At 40.2% G+C, this 19,189-nt stretch overlaps 1 protein-coding gene across 5 annotated transcripts in view; it reads left to right on the plus strand.

Moving 5' to 3' along the window:
• Window positions 1-3,235: 3,235 nt before the first annotated feature.
• The window catches only part of LOC137130355 (TGF-beta receptor type-2-like), a 29,323-nt gene continuing 13,369 nt past the window's right edge, over window positions 3,236-19,189 (plus strand). The window contains exons 1-4 of one of the 5 annotated variants that reach the window (XM_067510409.1): window positions 3,243-3,460; window positions 10,565-10,753; window positions 12,438-12,582; window positions 12,669-12,859. In XM_067510409.1, the coding sequence (XP_067366510.1) occupies window positions 10,744-10,753; window positions 12,438-12,582; window positions 12,669-12,859 (346 nt within the window). In that variant the 5' untranslated portion in view covers window positions 3,243-3,460; window positions 10,565-10,743. Of the gene's footprint in view, window positions 3,461-10,564; window positions 10,754-12,437; window positions 12,583-12,668; window positions 12,860-19,189 lie in introns of all 5 variants that reach the window. The other 4 variants (XM_067510411.1, XM_067510408.1, XM_067510412.1 and 1 more) reach the window with 4 other exon arrangements.

Raw genomic sequence — 19,189 nt, forward strand, 5'->3', positions numbered from 1 at the left:
AATCAAAATTCACATCAAATACTAAATATTTTTCTGTAATAAACTTATAGAGAGCTGTGTCTGACTAAGCTACCTGTGAAGCTATGAAGTTATGAGAATTAGGTGCAAAGAAATTTAAATGCAAATCACTATGGTGTTTTTACAACAACATGCATGACATTATGACCACCTCATTCATTTTGAATAGGGTGGCCAAAACTAGAACCACCTCTTTTTATAATGATCTCCAGTAGGACACCAACACCCACTCTGACCTTGATAATAAATACAAATTATCACCTTTTTTAAAGAATTATCACCTTTCTGACCATTTTAACTCAAAAACTGAAAAATTATAACCTTGTAAAAGTAGAATTCATAGCAGAGCTGCTGTATTAGATTGGATTAGATTGCACAGGTGGTCATAATGTTATGCCCACTATTGTTATGGTGTATCATGCTATGTGCAGTGTGGTGTGTATTTTATTGTATTTTCCATATCTCAAGCCTAGTGGTTTTATATAGAGCCCCAACAGACTTTAGGATCATCACTGAATGCAAGGTTGTTCTTGGGGCAGGAATACTGTGTGTTTGTGGCTTCGTGCAATTAATAGTTATTAAACCTTTGTAAACTCAAACTTTTCTCTCTATCTGTTCTCATATGATAGTTATCATAAACAAACACTGTATTTTGTTGTGAACAAATTTATTATGGTGTCTGTACGAATGACCCACAAGATGGGAAGCACACTGTACACTAGGCAATTCTAACTCAAAATGTAACAAACATGTATTCAAACTGGGAAAGATAGGAAGTACCTATGATAATTATTTGCCAGATTTGAAAAATAATGTTTGTTCTTCCCGTTTAACTTAGTAAATCTGACTGCACAATAAATATCTTAGATAGTTTAACAACCGCCCTTCTTATTCTGATTATCCTGACCACAAATGCTTCACACAAGCACATGATGGCCACCTCAGGGAGGAAGACTAAAAACACAACACCTGGCGATCAAAATGAAACAGACTTATGGTAAAACTGTGCTTTTGCTATTTGGCTCCTTCTGCTGCTGTGGAGTGTGATTTAGCTGAACTGTACGACTAACATTCAAATGTTCCATGTCAACTGGACTTGAACTGGACTTTGTCTGTGGTTTTAAACATTTTGCTACTCATCCAAGGAGCTTCCTCAGTCTGAGGGATATCTAATGAGCCTCTTCAGGCCAGGTGAGAAAAAAAGCCGGCTGTTGAAAATATAACTGTGTCCCTTCTCCAAATTCCCCTCAGACTGAAGAAGCTGCTTGGATGAGTAGCGAAATGTTTACAACCATGAACAAAGAAGTCAAGTTAACATGCTTCAACCTTAGGGTAACTAAACCTGCAACAAGAGACCCTTCACAGACTTACACCTAACACAATGCCATTACACATTTAGCTGGTATAAAAGTTCTATTACCTTAAGAAGTATAAGTAAGAAGTACCTTAAACTGTCAAGGAGGGTATGAAAAAGTAAAGTAATGATAATTAAATTAGTGTTCTTTGAATGGATATATGGAAAGATGGAGGGGAAACATGGGTCAAAAACAGGTTTTACTCACAGGACACTAGTTCAATTGAAGACAAATTTCTTGTAACATGAGGGAAGTAATTATCAACCCACACCACAATCTTTTAACTAACCCTGACTCTGATGGTTTCAAAATGCTACAGCAACAACATCACACAACTACTTTCTTACTGTAGTAATCATGAGCGTAACATTATGAAACTATCTTCTTGCGCTAGAGTCAAACCCTGGTCTCCTATGGGAAAGTCCTGCATCTTGTTGTACCATCCACCTCCCCACGGAACGTTTTCACTTTTTATAGTGCGTCAATTCTTTAGATGTAAAAAATTGAGGGTTTGGGGTTTCCAATCTACTACACTGAAGGATCTGTGCTTCGAACACTGACGCAAAGTGTCAGGATGTAACATAAAGGGACTGGACAAAGCAGTGCAGGGTATTTGGGGTTTATTGTGCTTATGAACACCACCTCGTGATGCAGTATAAATCTTGATTAAGACAGGTACTACATGCCAAATGGCAGGAAAAAGAGTAGAAATCATAAGCTGTTTGGCTTTGGAAACAGCAGGACTATGCAGGATGTCTCCATAATCCAAAGGAGACAGTACAGTGTATGGTGGATTGTATAAGAGTTTTTATGCTTTAAAGGAGACACCAGCTCTGTTTGAGAAAACCGGCTCTTTTGAATGAAGCTGCAATTTGTACAACCATCAGTGTTTGAGACAAACATTAATTAATATGAACCACTAACAGTGGTGGCAAAATCACTGCCTAGAATTAGACAGAAGATACAGTAACACTACTTTATTTGAGAAATTATTGAAAAGAGAACAAAGCCAAATTCCTTTTTTTTTTGTAGTCTATGACTATAAACCAAAATCTACTACGACTGTCATAAGGGACCCTGCAACCAACAAACAGGCTGAAGGAGCTGGACTCCGGAGGGCTGTTGAGGAACGGGGTCAGTGGGGGCTGTGTGACTCTAAAGAGTGTGTGACTCAGTTCCAGTGTTGGTATAGAGCAACATGTCCAGACCTGTTGCATCATATAACCAGGCAGTGCCAGAGTCATTACCTATCTGTCTGTGGGCTCACTTTCTGTACTGTCACTGAACGTTGATTTGATCAATAATCCTCTTTTCAAAGCTTTAATTAAACGGGACATACGTTAGTAAGAATAGTACAGAGGATAAAACTGAACACATTTTAAGTTTACTAATAAGTACATGGAGATGTTCTTATAACCTCAAAATGCTGAGATCCTCTAGCGTGACACAATGTGCTCCAATGTGCCCAATATATTAATTAATGATCATGGGCAATTGTGTAGAGTTCTATAGATCAATGTGTTGTTTGTATGTGGGACATTTAGTCTTTTATCTTTTTTTTTTTTTGTATGCAGGATTCTTACATTTTTCACATGAAAATCAGTGGAGGTGTGACTCTGGAGGCTGTAACATTCCACAAAATGGACTGGCAACATTTCATGAGGAGTTTATGTAAATGTAGGTATGTGGAGCTGTTTACTGTTCAGATTTCCTCTATTTGGATAAGTAAACACACACACACACACACACACACACACACAGAGAGAGAGAGAGAGAGAGAGAGAGAGAGAGAGAGAGAGTGTCCTCCCTCCCTCCCTCCTACGGTTTCCTGTCACAGCAATGTGTGTGTCTGTCTGTACACAGAGTGTGTGTGTGTATAAAATCTTCAGCAGTGAGTCTCCAGCTGTTGAGTGGAGCGGAGCGCACACTAAACTCTTTCCTCCACGGGACTTTTAGGTCCTCTCATTCTGAATGAACGTCTTTGGATAGAGACCACGCAGACATGGAGAGACACCGATGTTCTTTATCCTCACCCGGAGCTGTAATCATCTTGTTCGTCTCTGTCCTGATGGAGCCCGGGACAGCTGGTGAGTTACCACTTCCATGACTGAACCCACTAAACTACCCTATAGTGTTAGCTCGGTGTCTTCACCCAAACGTGGACTATGGAGTTGGTATGAGTGGGGGGAACTTTTCTTTTGTGTTTCTCGGAGGGGGTGTGGGGGGGGGGGGGACCGAGAACAAGCGGGCGCAACAGGTGACTCATAGTGGGACTGATACACTGCTCAGCTATGCTCCTTTCTGCGGTGGTTCTCTCTGCTGTGGCTGGTTCAAAACAGCACGTGTTTTTCCGCGTATGGTTCATGAGAAAGATGTCTCCATCGCGACATAGCCGACTTACTGCACGACTGCAGAGCAGCAGGACTTTCCCTCGTCCATGCGATCAGATAAGAGTATTAGATATCACGATGCAATGAGTAAGTGCGCTGATTATGTCGAGATCAGGCACAGTGAGGGCAAGTGAATTTTTTATCTAAGCAACGATCTAAAAAGAAAACATTTTGACATTAATGCATGATAACTGACTACAGTTGGGTTTCATAGAGTGTATCTTTTAACATAGGTTTTACCATTTATTCCCCATTATATTATTGCTTGAAGCACTCTCCAATCCCAATAAACAATTGTATAATGAATGGTTTGAGGGAAAACGTATAAAATTTAAAATAATAACAATTTTTATAGATATTTCAATTTGTGTTTGATGTGTCCAGAGTATCTATATAGCATGGTTTTGCTCCTGCATGCTTTGGAACTATAAGTCAAGATATGGCAACTTCTGCTGTGTTTCTTCAGATCTGTCTCTCATGAGTCCTCTGACTTGAAGCAGTGCTGACTGTGCTGAATTGTGGGAATGCTCCTTTAATGTTGGTCTAATAATTTTACATTGTGCGTCAGTACTAGATTCCTTACTGGTGTGTTCCAGCTGTTTATCGAAGCTGCATGATGTTCACACTGCGTGTTATTATTACATCACACCTTCTACTTGTGCGCCATTTAGAGTTTTAGCCTGATACATTTGATATCTTTGTGTTCCTTTCCCCTCTGCCCTGTAATCCCACAGTGGCAGTGAAGCACAGAAACATTTGACAGGTGGGCAAATTCAACAAACAATTCAGATGAGAATACAAAACGTTAACCTTAGTTAATGTTAGTTCTTTTAACACCCTTTACCCCACCTCCTAATCTCTGCTGTTTCCCCCCTGCAGTGGTAGGACTATTTTGAACCTGGAAATCCCACATACCAATGTGTTGCCGTTCTTCATTCTATGTGTCACAAATAGCCACACACACTCATACACACTGGTTTTGTAAGAGTACACAAACATCCACCCACATGACCCATTCCCCTACTCAAGTACACATCAACACACACACACACAAACACACAATCCTTATTTTGCTGACTTCTTCAGAGCACCTCAGGCTGGAGGAAGCTGCTCACCACTCTCCCAGTATTGTAGCAGCTTGATATCTCGGTTATCCAAACAGTGAGGCTGGGCTCTTTTTTTTTTCTTCTTTGTTTGCTTTCATCTGATGTTGATAACCATCCGCCCAGTGGTCTGTCTGTAACCGGAAGGTTCCTTCTTCCTGCCTTTCCAGGGAATCTTCACGGTGTCAGAGCACAGGCCACAGTGTCCTCGTACATTTCCTATTCCCAGTGCTTAGCCAAGACAGTGCCAGAACACATTTTGAAGATGTCCTTCATAAATTATGACTGAAAGGAAAAACTGTAGGAAAACAATGAATACATAAGAAAACAGTCTCTTTTTGTTATCCCCTGACTTATTATACAGCATATCCTCCTTTGTGAAACAGAATGTGTGGCTGCCCCGTGCAGCTCTGCAGAGCCCCGCTGAATTTGTGGGCTTCAAAGAAGACGAGAAGTCACCCATTAGAACCTCTCTTTTTCTTTTTTACCATATTAGGCAACTTCCCCGTTATGCTCTTCCCTGTCTCAGTGACTGACTCTTTAGGTCAAAGAGAAGATGGAAGGATAAAGGCAGAGGTGGCAGATGAAAATATATGTGTTAAGTGTGTTAAAAGAGAAAAACAATGAAAGGAGAAATGGGAAGATTTGGGGGCAAGTTGGAGAAAATGGATTAAGAGGGAGAGAGATGGAATTATGTCTTTTAGGACCCTAAGAAACAGAAGTGAGCCACCTGCTGTGGCCGTTATGTAGCACTGCTCCACCTCTTGCCAGTTGTCTCCTCTCATTTCAGTGACAGGGCCTGAGGAAAAAAAATCCTATTTTATCTGTTTCAGGGGGTTTACACTGAAACACCTCCACACGCTGTGCCTCCTGTAAACCAGTGAAAGAGCACACACAGATATAAAAAACACAACTTGATCCCAACCTGTTGAATGTTTGCCTGGTTTGCAGATTTTCCACTTTTTCCAACCTTGCTGGAGCAGTTGAGAGCCGTTTTTCCTGTGTAGAGATGATAAATTGCAGTCACGTTTCCTGCCTGTCCTTGTGTCCACTGTGAGCTCACATCCTCAGAAGTTCAGAGAAAGATGGAAAGTGGAAGAGAACAGGAGAAGAGAGGAAATAGCAGAAGATATTTCAGCTGTTAGGTCAGGGCATTTTTAGTGCTGATATCCACATATGAAGTTATGTCTTGGTAAGCACATCATGCGATGATATTTCTATAGTTCTCATGGGCTGTTCAAGGCAGGAAAGAGAAAAATAAACCTATTGTAAATCCACAAGACTGTGAGTTTATATTTTCTTTTTGTATTGACATGATTTTTATTGTCTTCTGGTGCCACAAAATGAACACTCTCAGAAATAGGGCCACAGTAGTGGTCCATTTCTGTCCCCCAAGGTACAAGCTAAACTAATATACCCAGTAGGGATAAATTTTGGACCTCAATGTAAATAATAAAAGGTACATAGATTTACCATATTCACTTAAGCTACAGTTTTAGGAGACAATCTGTTAAACAGAGTTGTTGATGTGAAAATTTGGTATTGCATTTATGAAGTCAATAATTACCTTGTCAGCCATCATTGACAAAGTAAATGAACATGACATATATGCACTCAAGTGGCAAGGTGCTGCATAATGAATACTATTGGGTACAAAAAATGACCCAGTGTAAAGGCTACAAATGTGGCCTTCTAGAGAAAACAGACCTAGCGACAGGCCTCTGTAATTCTAAAGGGACAATAATGTGACTTTATTTCTGTGACACATAGGTTTTTATTAGTCCTCATTTATTGTTCTGATGAACAGATGAAAACAGCTCACTGTGACTTTCTCCCTGCAGTAACTGGACCACAAAGAAATTTCACATATCAATTACAGTCCCTTTAGGAGCTATTATGAGTGCAGTTAATGACAATCCACACTTCCCTCCTCCACCACCTTTCTCCTGTGACTCACTGAGCTCACTTGTGTTTTCGTGCTGTATTTCCAATACATAGACTGGCATTAAAAAAGTGCCGCAGTAATAAAAGAGAGAGATTGTCAAAGTGCTTTAGCAGCTGGATCAGTGATCCGCATACCACTGCAGTCATTCACAGTTAGCCTGTGACTTTCTGCACCAGCATAGTCTGCTGGACGCTCAGAAGGAAGCGTGTCAAGCTGCAGTCTCAACTATCTATGATCAACATCTCTGTTATTTCAGGCTGGTGTTTTCCTTTTGCCTTGGTTTGCCCTTTGATAAACTGTAAATTGAAAAATTTAAAATAATTGTTTTTAATCTTTATACAAAAGATTTTAAAAATATAAAGGGTCAGTTGGTCGGGATTGAGTTGTTCAACTCTGTTGACGCTGTTCCTCTCTGATTACTTATTAACCTAACCTTTTTCCTGCTTTGCGTTTATGTCATCAAGTACTTGCAACCTTGTGCCTCTAGCTTCAGGTGACACATGTACAATAATTGAGTGTTGCTGTAAGCACCTACTTTCTTGCACTTGTGCCTTATTTGCCCAGTTTATAAATGTACATAAAAAACAAAAAGTGTAGTTTTACTGAGAGTTCCACGGTAGAACTTATTTTGAAAACCGACACCTGCCCTGTATTTTGTGCAGGTTGCCAGTTATGACCAGTCATCACAATCTACTGTAAGTCTCTGAACAGACACCAACCTGGCAACCCCATTGTGTTGATAAAACTCTAGAACGTGACTGCTCCCAGCTGTTCACCAAAATTAATTTATCTCACTTACCTTGCACTAACCACTAACTGTGCAGATGCAATTGCTCTTGCATGTACATTACCGCAGGTTTGCAACGCATGCACTGATTTGGAGTTTGCCCTATCAGTCATTTGTGAGATGCAATCCCACAAATGACTGATAGGGCAGTATCAAACCATCTCAGCAGCAGCTTTGAATCGCCATGGTAGTAGTGGAAAGATTTGGAGAAAAACTTTCTGTATTCATGTTGTGTTTTAAATGCTCCAGACTTGCACAAACTACTCGAGGAAGTATGAGAACAATGATGCCAATGATGCTGCCTTTGTCTAAACGTACACATTGAAGTGCCTGCAGGATTTTGCAGAGGTTTAGTGATTGTTGCAGATTTCAAGGGATCCATGTTGCTATGTGTTATGTTTTATATTGCAAAGTTACACAGAATTCACTGGGGATTAGTTGAATTAATTGTAACAGTGTGAAATCCTGAAGGGTCCTGAAGGGTACAGAATATCTAAGTCTGACCGCTTGAGAACTTTGGGAGCAGTGGCGAGATACACTGAATAATACTCTTAAAAAAGACATGTTTTTCTAATTTATTGGACAAAGCAAAAATATAAATGAATAAAACAATACCAACATTTTGAAGTGTCCCTTTTAAAGACAGCAAGGACTTAAGCTTGTACTGTAAATAAATTTCTAGGGTGAAAACGTAGAAAACACAGCCTGGGTTCACAGTATATCAACAGACATTAATCATCCCCATAAAAGACGTACTGAGCTTACTGGCTGCACACGGTGTAACTCTAGTTACTCACCCCTGTTCACATTCATTCTATGTCTGCGGCACATTGCTGCACTAAATCAACAGGTTTTATTTGCCTCAGAGGTTGTGTGTTAGTGCTTTGCTATTTTACATTGACAGACTCTGTGTGATAGAATGGGGTTTCATTGTATGAGCAGTGCTTCCTGTTAAGTTAAGAACCTGGCCCACGCAGACTGCGATTAGGTGTCACACCCAACACAACCAACCGTATGAACACACACGGCAGCAGGCAGGTTGATGTCTTAGAGAAGAATTAGTTGAGTCTGGCGGCATGTGGGGAGGCTAATGGGGATTCGTGAGCTGCAGACCTGAAGTCCTCCTCTGGTTGGGCTTTACAGCACAGGTCTGTGGGGGTGATGCCATCTCCCTTGATTTGATGATAGCACAGGCTGCTTTGCATGCAGTTGTTTTGTCTATGTCTTGGATTTTAGATGTGTGCAGGCTTTTTGTTGTTGTTTGCAAGAAAGGGGCCGTTTTGCCACAGTGCTGTGGGTTTCTGTAATATCAGATATCCTCTGTCTTTACTCAGCTGTCTGAAGTCTGAAGAGAACTTTACTTGCATCAGTGACCCAGATATTTATGTGAACAGTTTGACATTGTGCCTTTGGTTATTATCATCAATCTGAATGAAAGCCTTCCTTTACACCTGACTATAGCTGATCTGATGTAGTTCTGTCAGTAGAATCCAATATTATTTCTGGCAGAGAACTGAAGTCAGTGGCTCATTTTCCAGCTGTTTGGCATCCAGCTGACCAGTAACATCCATTGAAATTCATGCAGGTGTGCAGCTCAGTCACTGTAATATGATACTTTTTAATAAAAAGCTGCTTTCAGTGAGTGAGGGGTTGGCATGGGTTATCTATTTTGAAATGGGAGTAACATCATCAGATCCGCTACCAATTACCACTGAACTGACAGCTGCCCCACCTACTCTACCAAGCGCGCTCCATCCAGTATTTTTAAATGGTTGTAGATACAGTAATGGATGCATGGGTGAAATAAAAAGAGCCGCTTGCATCTTAAAGGATAACCTTTCTCACACAGCCAGTAAACCCATAAGAGTCTGGCTGCTGTGTCTTTTAATGGTTTTTGGATAAAAACAAAGGTGAAATATGCAGACTGACACACATTAAGCTTGAGTTTATTGTTGGCTTTAGTGTCTGAAAGTCTTAAAGTTTAAATTAAACAAAAAGTTTAGCAAGGTGTACAGACTCCTGTAATCTTCTAAACTTATTATCTAACTTTATTGTCCCAGATAATCGGGCTTAGAAGCTGATGTTGTTGGTTGCTATGGGCAAACAGTGAGCAGCAGTGCAATTTGGCAAGCTTGTAAATAACAGTGGCAAATAGCTGAGCAAGTGTCAGCTGCTTGTTCTCTCACATGTTAACACAGCTGCCAAACAGCTACATCAAAACCACCGAGGTGTCAGCGGCAACTGTTCGTTGTGTGAAAGCCCCTCAACTGCTCTGCTATGTTCCTATGAACGCTGTTTCCAGCCACAGCTCCCACCACCAAGCCAGCCTCCTCCTCCCAGTATGAGCGTCTCTTGTTATTGTTCACTTAACTAAGATTCGCTTTCTCACTTGTTCTATTTGCTTTGATGACCTGACATTTGTTTCATATTGCGATAATCACAGTACTGTTCATGCTATTGTGCCACTAACCACTCAGTATTACAATGGGTGTGAATGAAGCATTTCATCGTAAAGTTCCACTTACGATGATATCAGCCTCCAGATGATATCACTTTCAGGAACCTTCATTTCAAATGATGTCGTCTTGTTGCTCACACTATGGAGTTTGCAGTCATGGTCGCCCTGCTCATGGTCAATGTGCTTTTCCAGAGCTCCTCCAGATGACATCATCTGAACTCCTGATGATGAAAACTCTAGGAACACATTTCACTTTTTCTATTGCCTTTGAATAGACTCAAGAGTTGTCAGGAATTGAATCAGAACCCATCAAGATGCTTGTGCTCAGATTCTTAAACTCACCGTTGCTGGACCAGAACTGCTGCACACTATAAAGTAAACAGAGCTTCACAAAATGGAGAAGCCTTCATTCCCTGTCTAGATTTAAAAAGTTCATTTAAAAGGCATATTTACACAGCTTTTATAGACTAACACAGAGTAATGTGGCTTAATCTGTTTTATTACACAGCACCATTTTGGCTGGGAAGCAGTTGGAATGGATTCAGTGGAGCAGGTCTGAACAGGTCACGGAGCAGAGGGAGATCAGAGAGATGTACAGTAGGCGGCTAAAGTCGAGCTCCAAAGAATGACAGGGATAAGATTTTACTGATTCCACAACCCGCCCAGGCAGCACCCGACCCACTGTAAATGGTAAAAGGTCTGCACGCTTTTCTGTACCACAGGCAATCAGTTATACCCAGCTTCAGCATTAATATCAAACAATGGGACCACATCCAGGACTGAGTTTCCTTCTCATGATCAAACTGACAACAAACATGGTTGCAAACAGCTTTCGGTGACATTTCTAAAGCAGGATCACGAATGAATGTTAATTTCATCTAAAGTAAATGCGCAGGAGGATCATGTGGAGTCATTTCCACTTCTAGGCCTGTGGTTATGTTTATAATTTTCCATGTTAGTCATGTTTTTGAGGCCTTGTGATGTGATTATGTTCTTAACGCATTCATTTTATTTAATTTTTTTTAAAGGAGCTTGATTTATTACTTCTTTCAGGAAATCCCGTTTGCAAAGTAAATTTGAAGGCATTTCAAAGAGGCTGAGGTTTTGCGGTACTGTGTGCGTCTGAAGAAGTCTAAGGAATGATTGTAGCTTGGCACAGGCTTGTCTATTGATTCAGCTGTGGCTGTCTGTGTTCGCGGTTTTCTGTGGTCTTTTTTTAATGGCCTGTTGGTTTCCTGAGGTCCTGTCCGGCACATTTGAGGTGGTGCATCCAGGCACACACATTGCATCCTGGTTGAGGTGTTGTCATGGTTGTGGTTGCCTGTGTTTACAGTTGTTTATGGTTAAATTCAGAGAACTCATGCTTTCCTGGAGTAGCAAACTACAGTGTGTCGTGCGGATACTTGTTTAGAGAACCGTGCATACATGTTGTAATGTATCACCGGCTATTTGCAGGAGAAGTGCATTATAAAAGTTACACATAGATGCAAATTAATTAGCATCTTTTTGTATGATTTGGAAACCAGACCTGGATACTCGAGCCTTAAACTCCGATCAGAAAGTAGTCACATAAATTAAGATTTGACATTAAGGTTGTAGTCGTCTCAAAGATGTAGAGAGTAACCAGTTTTTTTACGTTTCCAATATACAGAATTATTAGCAGACTCTGAAGTTCCACACAGCTTTACAGGGCCCTTTGTGCACCTTTCTGCTTATTGTTTTGGCTTCACTGAACACAGCTACACTGTTTTGGTTCCGTCTTAGAGCTGTGCTCTTCGGTTCCAGCCACAGCCGGCAGCTCCAATGACTTTCATGCTTGCTTGAACTGCTGCAATGTTTCATTAGAGGGCAACATGTGCACAGTTTGTCTCTAAGAAGACTCATCTGTTTCTAATGGAATATAGAATATATAAAGTGCAGTATAGGCACATTTGTCATGTCCCAAATTAAAAAGAATTCCTCCTCATGAATGTACTCAGCTAAAAACTGCTATTAAATTTTAAGGTTAATTAGATTTAGTTTATTTTTCCGGAATTAAACTTTTTTCTGATGGCCTTTCTATTGTAAATGGCAAGAGGTCACCGAAACATGAGGTTTCATAAGTGTGGGTGGTGTAACATCACACAGAAAATAATTGACATTCTGAACATGGTTACACACGAGTTTTGCCGTTGATCAATGTTCATTTCTTTTTACTACAAACCCAGAAAAACAATGTAATTAAATTATGGAACTGCTATTCAAAGACTTTTCATGTCTCATTTCAGTCAGTAAATGGATTTTCCTAACTATTAAAGACATTAATCATTAATCAGTCAGCATTCTTTCATTCATAGTGTGATACTTGTCTGACCAGATCAGTTCTTGTGTGTTTTCTGCAGATTTGACCCATTTATTCCCTATGAGAAAGCTGTGTAAGTTTTGTGATGTGGAGCTGTCCTCGTGTAGCGGATCAGGCGCCTGCATGTCCAACTGCTCCATCACATCCATCTGTAATGACATCAACGAGGTCTGTGTCGCTATCTGGTAGGTACTTGAGAGCAGAACGTGGCCTTCAGCTCTTTAATCCGATTTACAGGAAGTTGTTAAAAGTTAATGTTTCTGTTTCTTAGGAGGAGGAATGAGACGAGCTTCTCTATCGAAACTCTCTGTCATGACCCATCCAAGCCACTGTATGGCGTTATGCTGGATGACTACAACAGCACTACCTGTTTGATGAAGGAGAAGAACACGACAAGTGAGACGGCTCACTTCTGCTCCTGTGCTGAGGAAGAGTGTAACGACAACCTGTTATTCTCCCCTAGTATGTACAAACCGACAGCCTGGAACGAGGCTAACGCTGTAGATGTATAGATGTTTAAAACGTGCATAATGCGGACGGGATCTCTTAGTAGTGACAAACCCACAGAGACTTATGACCTTGGAGCCTTGTGGAGCATTTGAGCATTTGTAGCTCTTTTTGCTCCATGGTTTCATCCAGTGTCTATCACAAGGCTGACACAGAAAGACCTAAAAGCAAATTTATACTTACCATGTCTCTGTACTGTGGGAGGAACCCACAAGTTACAACTCTACATCAGTAACTACAGTTAGTGCTTTGGTTTTTGCCACTTTGCATCTTAATTTCCTATATATTTAACCAGTTGTCTCTAGCTGCTACTTTCTTTTCCATTATAAATAAATCAATATTCCTCCTATCATCTTCTCACCTCCTCCTACTCTGACTCTGTCTCCAACCGCTGACAGGAAAAGTCTTTGCATAGTTGTGGGTGGGGTTTTTTTTTGGGAGGGGGCTTCATTATGATAATACTGACTAGTGGAATGACTGCACGGTGCACCGTCATCATAAACAGGAAGTGGAAATGTAGCATTTGCATCACTAGTAAACAATGTTCGGGGAATCCTCATTGTGGTGACAGACATGCAGCTGGGTGCTTCCTGCACTGAATGTTTGGTTGCTGAGAAAAAAAATTGGATGTTTCTCACAGCCTCTGAATATGCATGCGTGTTGATGTACGTCCATGTGGGTGTGTATTTATGTAGATGTGTTTCTGTGTGGGAGGGGCTATCTAGGCCAACTACGCTGGAGAGCTCAGACGCATGGTTTCCTGTCTGTGTTTAACTCAAATCAGAAACATCTCCAGCACATGTTGAACAGGCCCCAAACACACAGAACACCTCTGTAGTCAGGGACTCCAATGTAAAGTAGTCTCAGGCTGCTCTTGTGGGGCAGCTAATTTGTTCACTTCCTATGATGTAGGGTTATTAAAACTGACTTGAGTCATCTTTTTCCTGACCCAGTTTTAAGGCAGGCCGTGTCTTGAAACAGACCACCCTTAAACTCTTATAATGTGCTGAATTTAGAAATACACAGTTTTTGTGCTGATCTTTCTGCTGTATGATTTAATGACTTAATGAGATTATGCACCTGTGGCCAATTCCTTACATCATTTTTATTTCAGTGAGACAAAACTGAAGCATGGCAGCATTGGTGTGCTACACTAGTTTTTGGCTTGATGGTATAAATCTATAAATAATCGACATATTGAACCAATACCCAGTCATCCTGGACAGCTGCTCACTTGAATTGGTTCAGAAATATTTGATATATTTAGATTATCTGAACCAACTTCAACTTTTAATTTACTCAAATCATAAATTGCACATGTTCACTGGTAAATATCTCTAAGTGAATTTACATGAATGCAACCGGTAGGTATCTAATGGGCACAAAATAAGCTCTGTACCTCATGCCCTCTGATCATCCTGTTATTTATTAATGAAGTGATGAATAAGTCTAAGACAACACTGCATTCTCAGTAGCATAAAGGAAAAACCTGAGAACTTTATGCTATAACAGTGTTCCCATTTTTACACTAATCAATCCATAGCTCCTACCCCTTACTCTAATCTGCACCTGATATTACCCTGAACCCTAAAACCAAGCCTTAAAACTCAAACAGCCATTTGCACTGTCCACACAACCACAGAAAAAAAAAAAGACATGCAGAGAGAGAGAGAGAGAGAGAGAAGGAAAGAGAAAGAGAGACCCCTGAGGGTAAAGGTTGTGGTTCCTTCCTCCCATTGAAGACACATGCAGCAGGAAGTCCTTGTTTGTGTATTGGACCACTGCCACAGCCTATTCCTACATAAATGCCTCACATTGTTGTTCCTCAGCATTGCATTCTTATGACGTGCTTGCAGTGTTTGTTCGTGTAGTGGTTCATGTGGAGTTGTGGTTTTTCAGTGTGCGTTGGTGCATCCACACATGTTGGAAATGTCACTAAGAGCAAATTGAGGCTGGAATTCAACAGCAGTTTTCAGGCAGCTATTGTTGGGCAGCACATGAGAAGCGTGAAGACTGATGATGTCTCAGCTTAGGGATACGTACAGTAATTACAGCTTTGCCTAAAGTTAGCTTCATTTTATTTAAGTAATTTTTTCTTCAGTCTCAACAGTCCAACAATGTCTTCACATCCAGCATCTCACCCAAACTGTGCCAATGACTGTGCCTTAACAGTGCAATATGTTCGATGTCGTCCAGGTTTATTTGTGCACAAGCTGTAATCTCCATTCTGCAGGTTTGTCTTAGCTCAGAACTTCCTGGTGTTATCTGATCAGTCGTTCACTTCAGTTGTCAAATTTTTGCTTCTTCCACACTGTTAAAGACAAAAAATTGTGTTTAAGGTTAAATAGGTTTTGTAGGACTCTGCTTGTCTTGTGAACTTTTTACATTGATAGAAATTTTCTTTAATGGAATGATCACAACAAAATGTTTATTAACTGATTTAAATGAGTCAGACAATTCTGTGCAAAGATCATTAGCCATTCAACATCGCTGTCTGTTGTCCCAGCATGCACTAAACTGCAACTGCAAATATGTCTTTGTAGTACACACAGTTGCCCCTGGAATATGATCAATTAACAATTTGAGGATATGTTGTTAATTAAAGTAAATGGCAACAGATAATAGAGAGTATAGGAACATAACCCAAGTGGCGATTATGTTCTGGATTAACATGTAAATGTGTTTGCAGTTTAGCTGTATACAGTAGGAGACTGAGTTGACCAGGTCCATGTGCAAATGTTATTTCAAATTGAATTTTTTATAGCACTTTGAAGAAAGTGCTCTTCCCTCATAGTGTAGTGTGGTTTTGATTCAGCATGGACTGTTTTTCCCGATGAAACTACTTTGGTGCAGTTGTACGTTTTACTCCTCATATTGATTGACGGACCACAGATTGTGTCTCTCAGTCTGAGAAACCTAGACCTCTGTGACCCAGCAGATGTTTTAAATTAAATTAAAGAGCCACAAAGGTTCTCAACCAGTGTCAGTTAAACATGTGTTTTGGAACCTGTGAGCTAGTTTTTAGTCAGAGGGAGGCACTGATAGTAAGTACTATCTTGTCACAGTAAAATGCTATTTATTTTACTTTTTTATTTACAGCCTGACTCTTATTAAATATGGGTTACATGTCATGTGAGGATTGAGATGAGGGTAAAATTAATTCCTTTCTGACATGGAATCTTTTAATGTTTGTGCACGGATGTCAGCTGATCTCCAAATCTTTGGTTTTCTTATCTCTTAAAATGAATGAAATCTTCCTCATGACTCTTGAAATGTAAAGGAGGTGGATCTATTTTGATGATAAAGAAGAAGTACAAGAGATAAAAATAAGAGAAGGGACGAATGAATTAAAATGCCGTCTTGATGCAGCCTGCAAAAAGGAAGAGGAGAGGAAGACAAACATGAAGCGATAAAGGAAAATGTGGCTCGGCGCATGTTTCAAGATCTGTTTTTATGGTCTTATATTTTACAGTTCCTCTTTAACTGTGGAATCTTGGCCTGCTGTCAGAGACTATATCAGTCATTCCATCAAACAGCATACTTTTATAAAGAAATTACTCAAACAGACCAATTCTAAGGTGCATAAAAAGCAGAGGAGAATAGCAGTGACAGAACAATGAAATGGGATGAGGACATAGATGGAAATGAAGAGCGGAGCAATAGAGAGGCATAGAGAGGGAATGAAGAGATGCATCCTCTTATTGTGAAATGGCAACAAACTAATCATCATCATTGATCCGCAGAATTAAAAAAAACATTTATAAAATAATTACTGCAAAAATGTATTTTCATTTATTTCTCGTGTATTAGATGTCTATTAGATTAGATTAGTTTGACCTTTTTTGCCCCTTCAGAATAAGGGGACGCAAACTTCTGCACCCAACTGGATGAGCCATGTTTTAGCCTGGGTTGCAAAAGCAGTTCCGTTTCCATAACAAGTAAATAGTGAGTGTGATATTCAGTTTTCCTCAGTGCCATCAGCCTCCCTGTGGCTGGATTCCTCCATGCGCCACCATAATACGATACCCGGTCAGGTTATTTATATTATAGCCTTACAGAGGGTAATAGTCTACACAGAAAAAAGATAAACTGTTTTATTGACTCGTCTCTTATGAGAAAATGGCTCCGGGGCGCAGACAGAGGGAGGGGAGGCCACTCCCCTAACCCTTTCTTTTTGGTTTGTGATGAGTCTGTTTGTGGCTGTTTTGTATATTTTCAGTCACTTCCTGTTTATAGTCATATTGTGTCTAATTTTGGTCATTGTGTGCCACATTTGAATAGCTTTGGGAATTTTTGAGCCACATTTTTGTGGTCATTTTATAGTTTTAATAGAACTCTTTTGAACACAAAATATGAATAATAATAATATGGGAGACTTGGGCCCATGGGACAACTGACCTGCAGAAAATAAATGGAATATAGATATTGACTATTGTGTCTTGGAAAGCTGTTTATACATATTGACGTAGGAAATACTTGTAGTTTTCTTCTAGTGGAATGTAAATACTTGTTCTGTAGGTGATACTTTTGAGCATTTTTTAGTATTCTGCTTTATGCATTTCAGGATTGACTAAATCAAAGCACCACAAGTTCATTCATGCAGTTACTACAGTCGCATCTTCTCAGCACATACAGTAAATTTGCTGCCATTAGACAAACATTAGGCTGTGTCGTAGACCTGTTATCCATACTGCATCACATATTATAGTTGTTTGACTTTGACAAACAGACAGGGTGGTTTATTCTACAAGCCTGCACATCCACTTTTAAACAATGCAAAAATCTGAATTTGATTTATGCGCGACCACCACACAGTTCTTCTCTAATACCCACAACTTTGTTATTCACTGTGAGGATCCAAGTAATTAGCCACTGGTTAGAGCATTAAGAGTGTGAGTCAGAGATGGCAGCGGCTAAAATACCACCATTCACATCTTGAAACACACACACACTGATCATGTGGGCATGCCAGAGGCAAGGATCCCTCTATTAGTCAGAATGATGTGTCAGACCTCATTGAGCGCTGCATGAGAACACTGGCAAACTGATTGGAAAATGCAACATGAATCCTATTACCAGTTTATGTTGGCTGTTTTACACAGATACACAAACACTGCAATCATGGCAGAAAGACAGCAAGGGGAATAAAGCTCAAACCTCAAAAACCTCAGAGCCATCTTAAAACCCTTAAAGCATACATCTACAGACACGTGGAATTTGAGAGGTTGTGTCTGACTGTCTGGCAGCGTACTTTACTACCAGACCTCTGAGGTTGTCTCAAATCTAAATCTGTGTGTATGTTTGTCTTCAGTAGTTGTGATTTATAGCATCCGAGGCTTTGCCCAAAGCAATTTTAGAAAGATTTACTGCATGACAATCACACACACACACAGAGCCACAAAACCACAAAATGAAGATATTATTCAGGCCTCTTTGAATACTTTTACCTTGCCTGTAACAAAGTGCTCTGGTACACGATGGATTGAAAAATGGGTCATGCAATTCAGTGTTTCGCAGGTGACTGACAAGCTGATGATTTTGTTTAATGACAGACATTACCACTAGCCAGTAAATAGAATTTTCTGCGCTTAATGCCCATCCATAAATCCATCCCGACTCTTTTAAAAAAAAAACATCACCAGTGCTCCATTTCTGTGAGGTAGTGAAAGACACAGCACAGTGAAACAAACTCATATTGTATTTATTTAATCAACTAGCGTGATATTTTACCACGTGGCTGGAGGTTTATATTGATTTTAACAGTTAACTAACATTTTAACATACCTTAAAACAGACTTTAACACATGATTCCATGGTAAACACTCAGTCATAAGCATAATGTGTCTAGAAAATTAAAAATGCAAAATAGATGCAGCATGGTGCAGTTTTTGCTAAATGCTCCATCTCTGGTGTGAGCACCTCCAGTCTGTCAGTGTGTTAGCTTTGCTCAGGACAGTGAATGAAACACTCTTTGAAAAGGTGCCCGAGCAGCCAGGGCAGGCCAAGTCCAGTTAGACAGACTCTCGACTGTTTTCTCTCTGCCGCTGGAGCTCTGAGGGTTGGCTGTCGTTCTGTCCGTGCTGGCAGTCAGAGTTAGAGGAGGTAGTTGACAGCTCATGAAGGTGATCACGCTGCTCACACTATTGGTATTGTCCCCAGACAACAAACCTACAAAGGTACAGAGCCAGATGTATAAAGGCATTGTGATAATGTAACATGATCATATAAAGATACGTGACTTTTGGAGGGAACGGTATGTTATTTTTATAGCAAAGACTTCATGAA

This window comes from Channa argus, chromosome 7 (genome assembly GCF_033026475.1).
Source record: "Channa argus isolate prfri chromosome 7, Channa argus male v1.0, whole genome shotgun sequence".
Taxonomy (NCBI): Eukaryota; Metazoa; Chordata; class Actinopteri; order Anabantiformes; family Channidae; genus Channa; species Channa argus.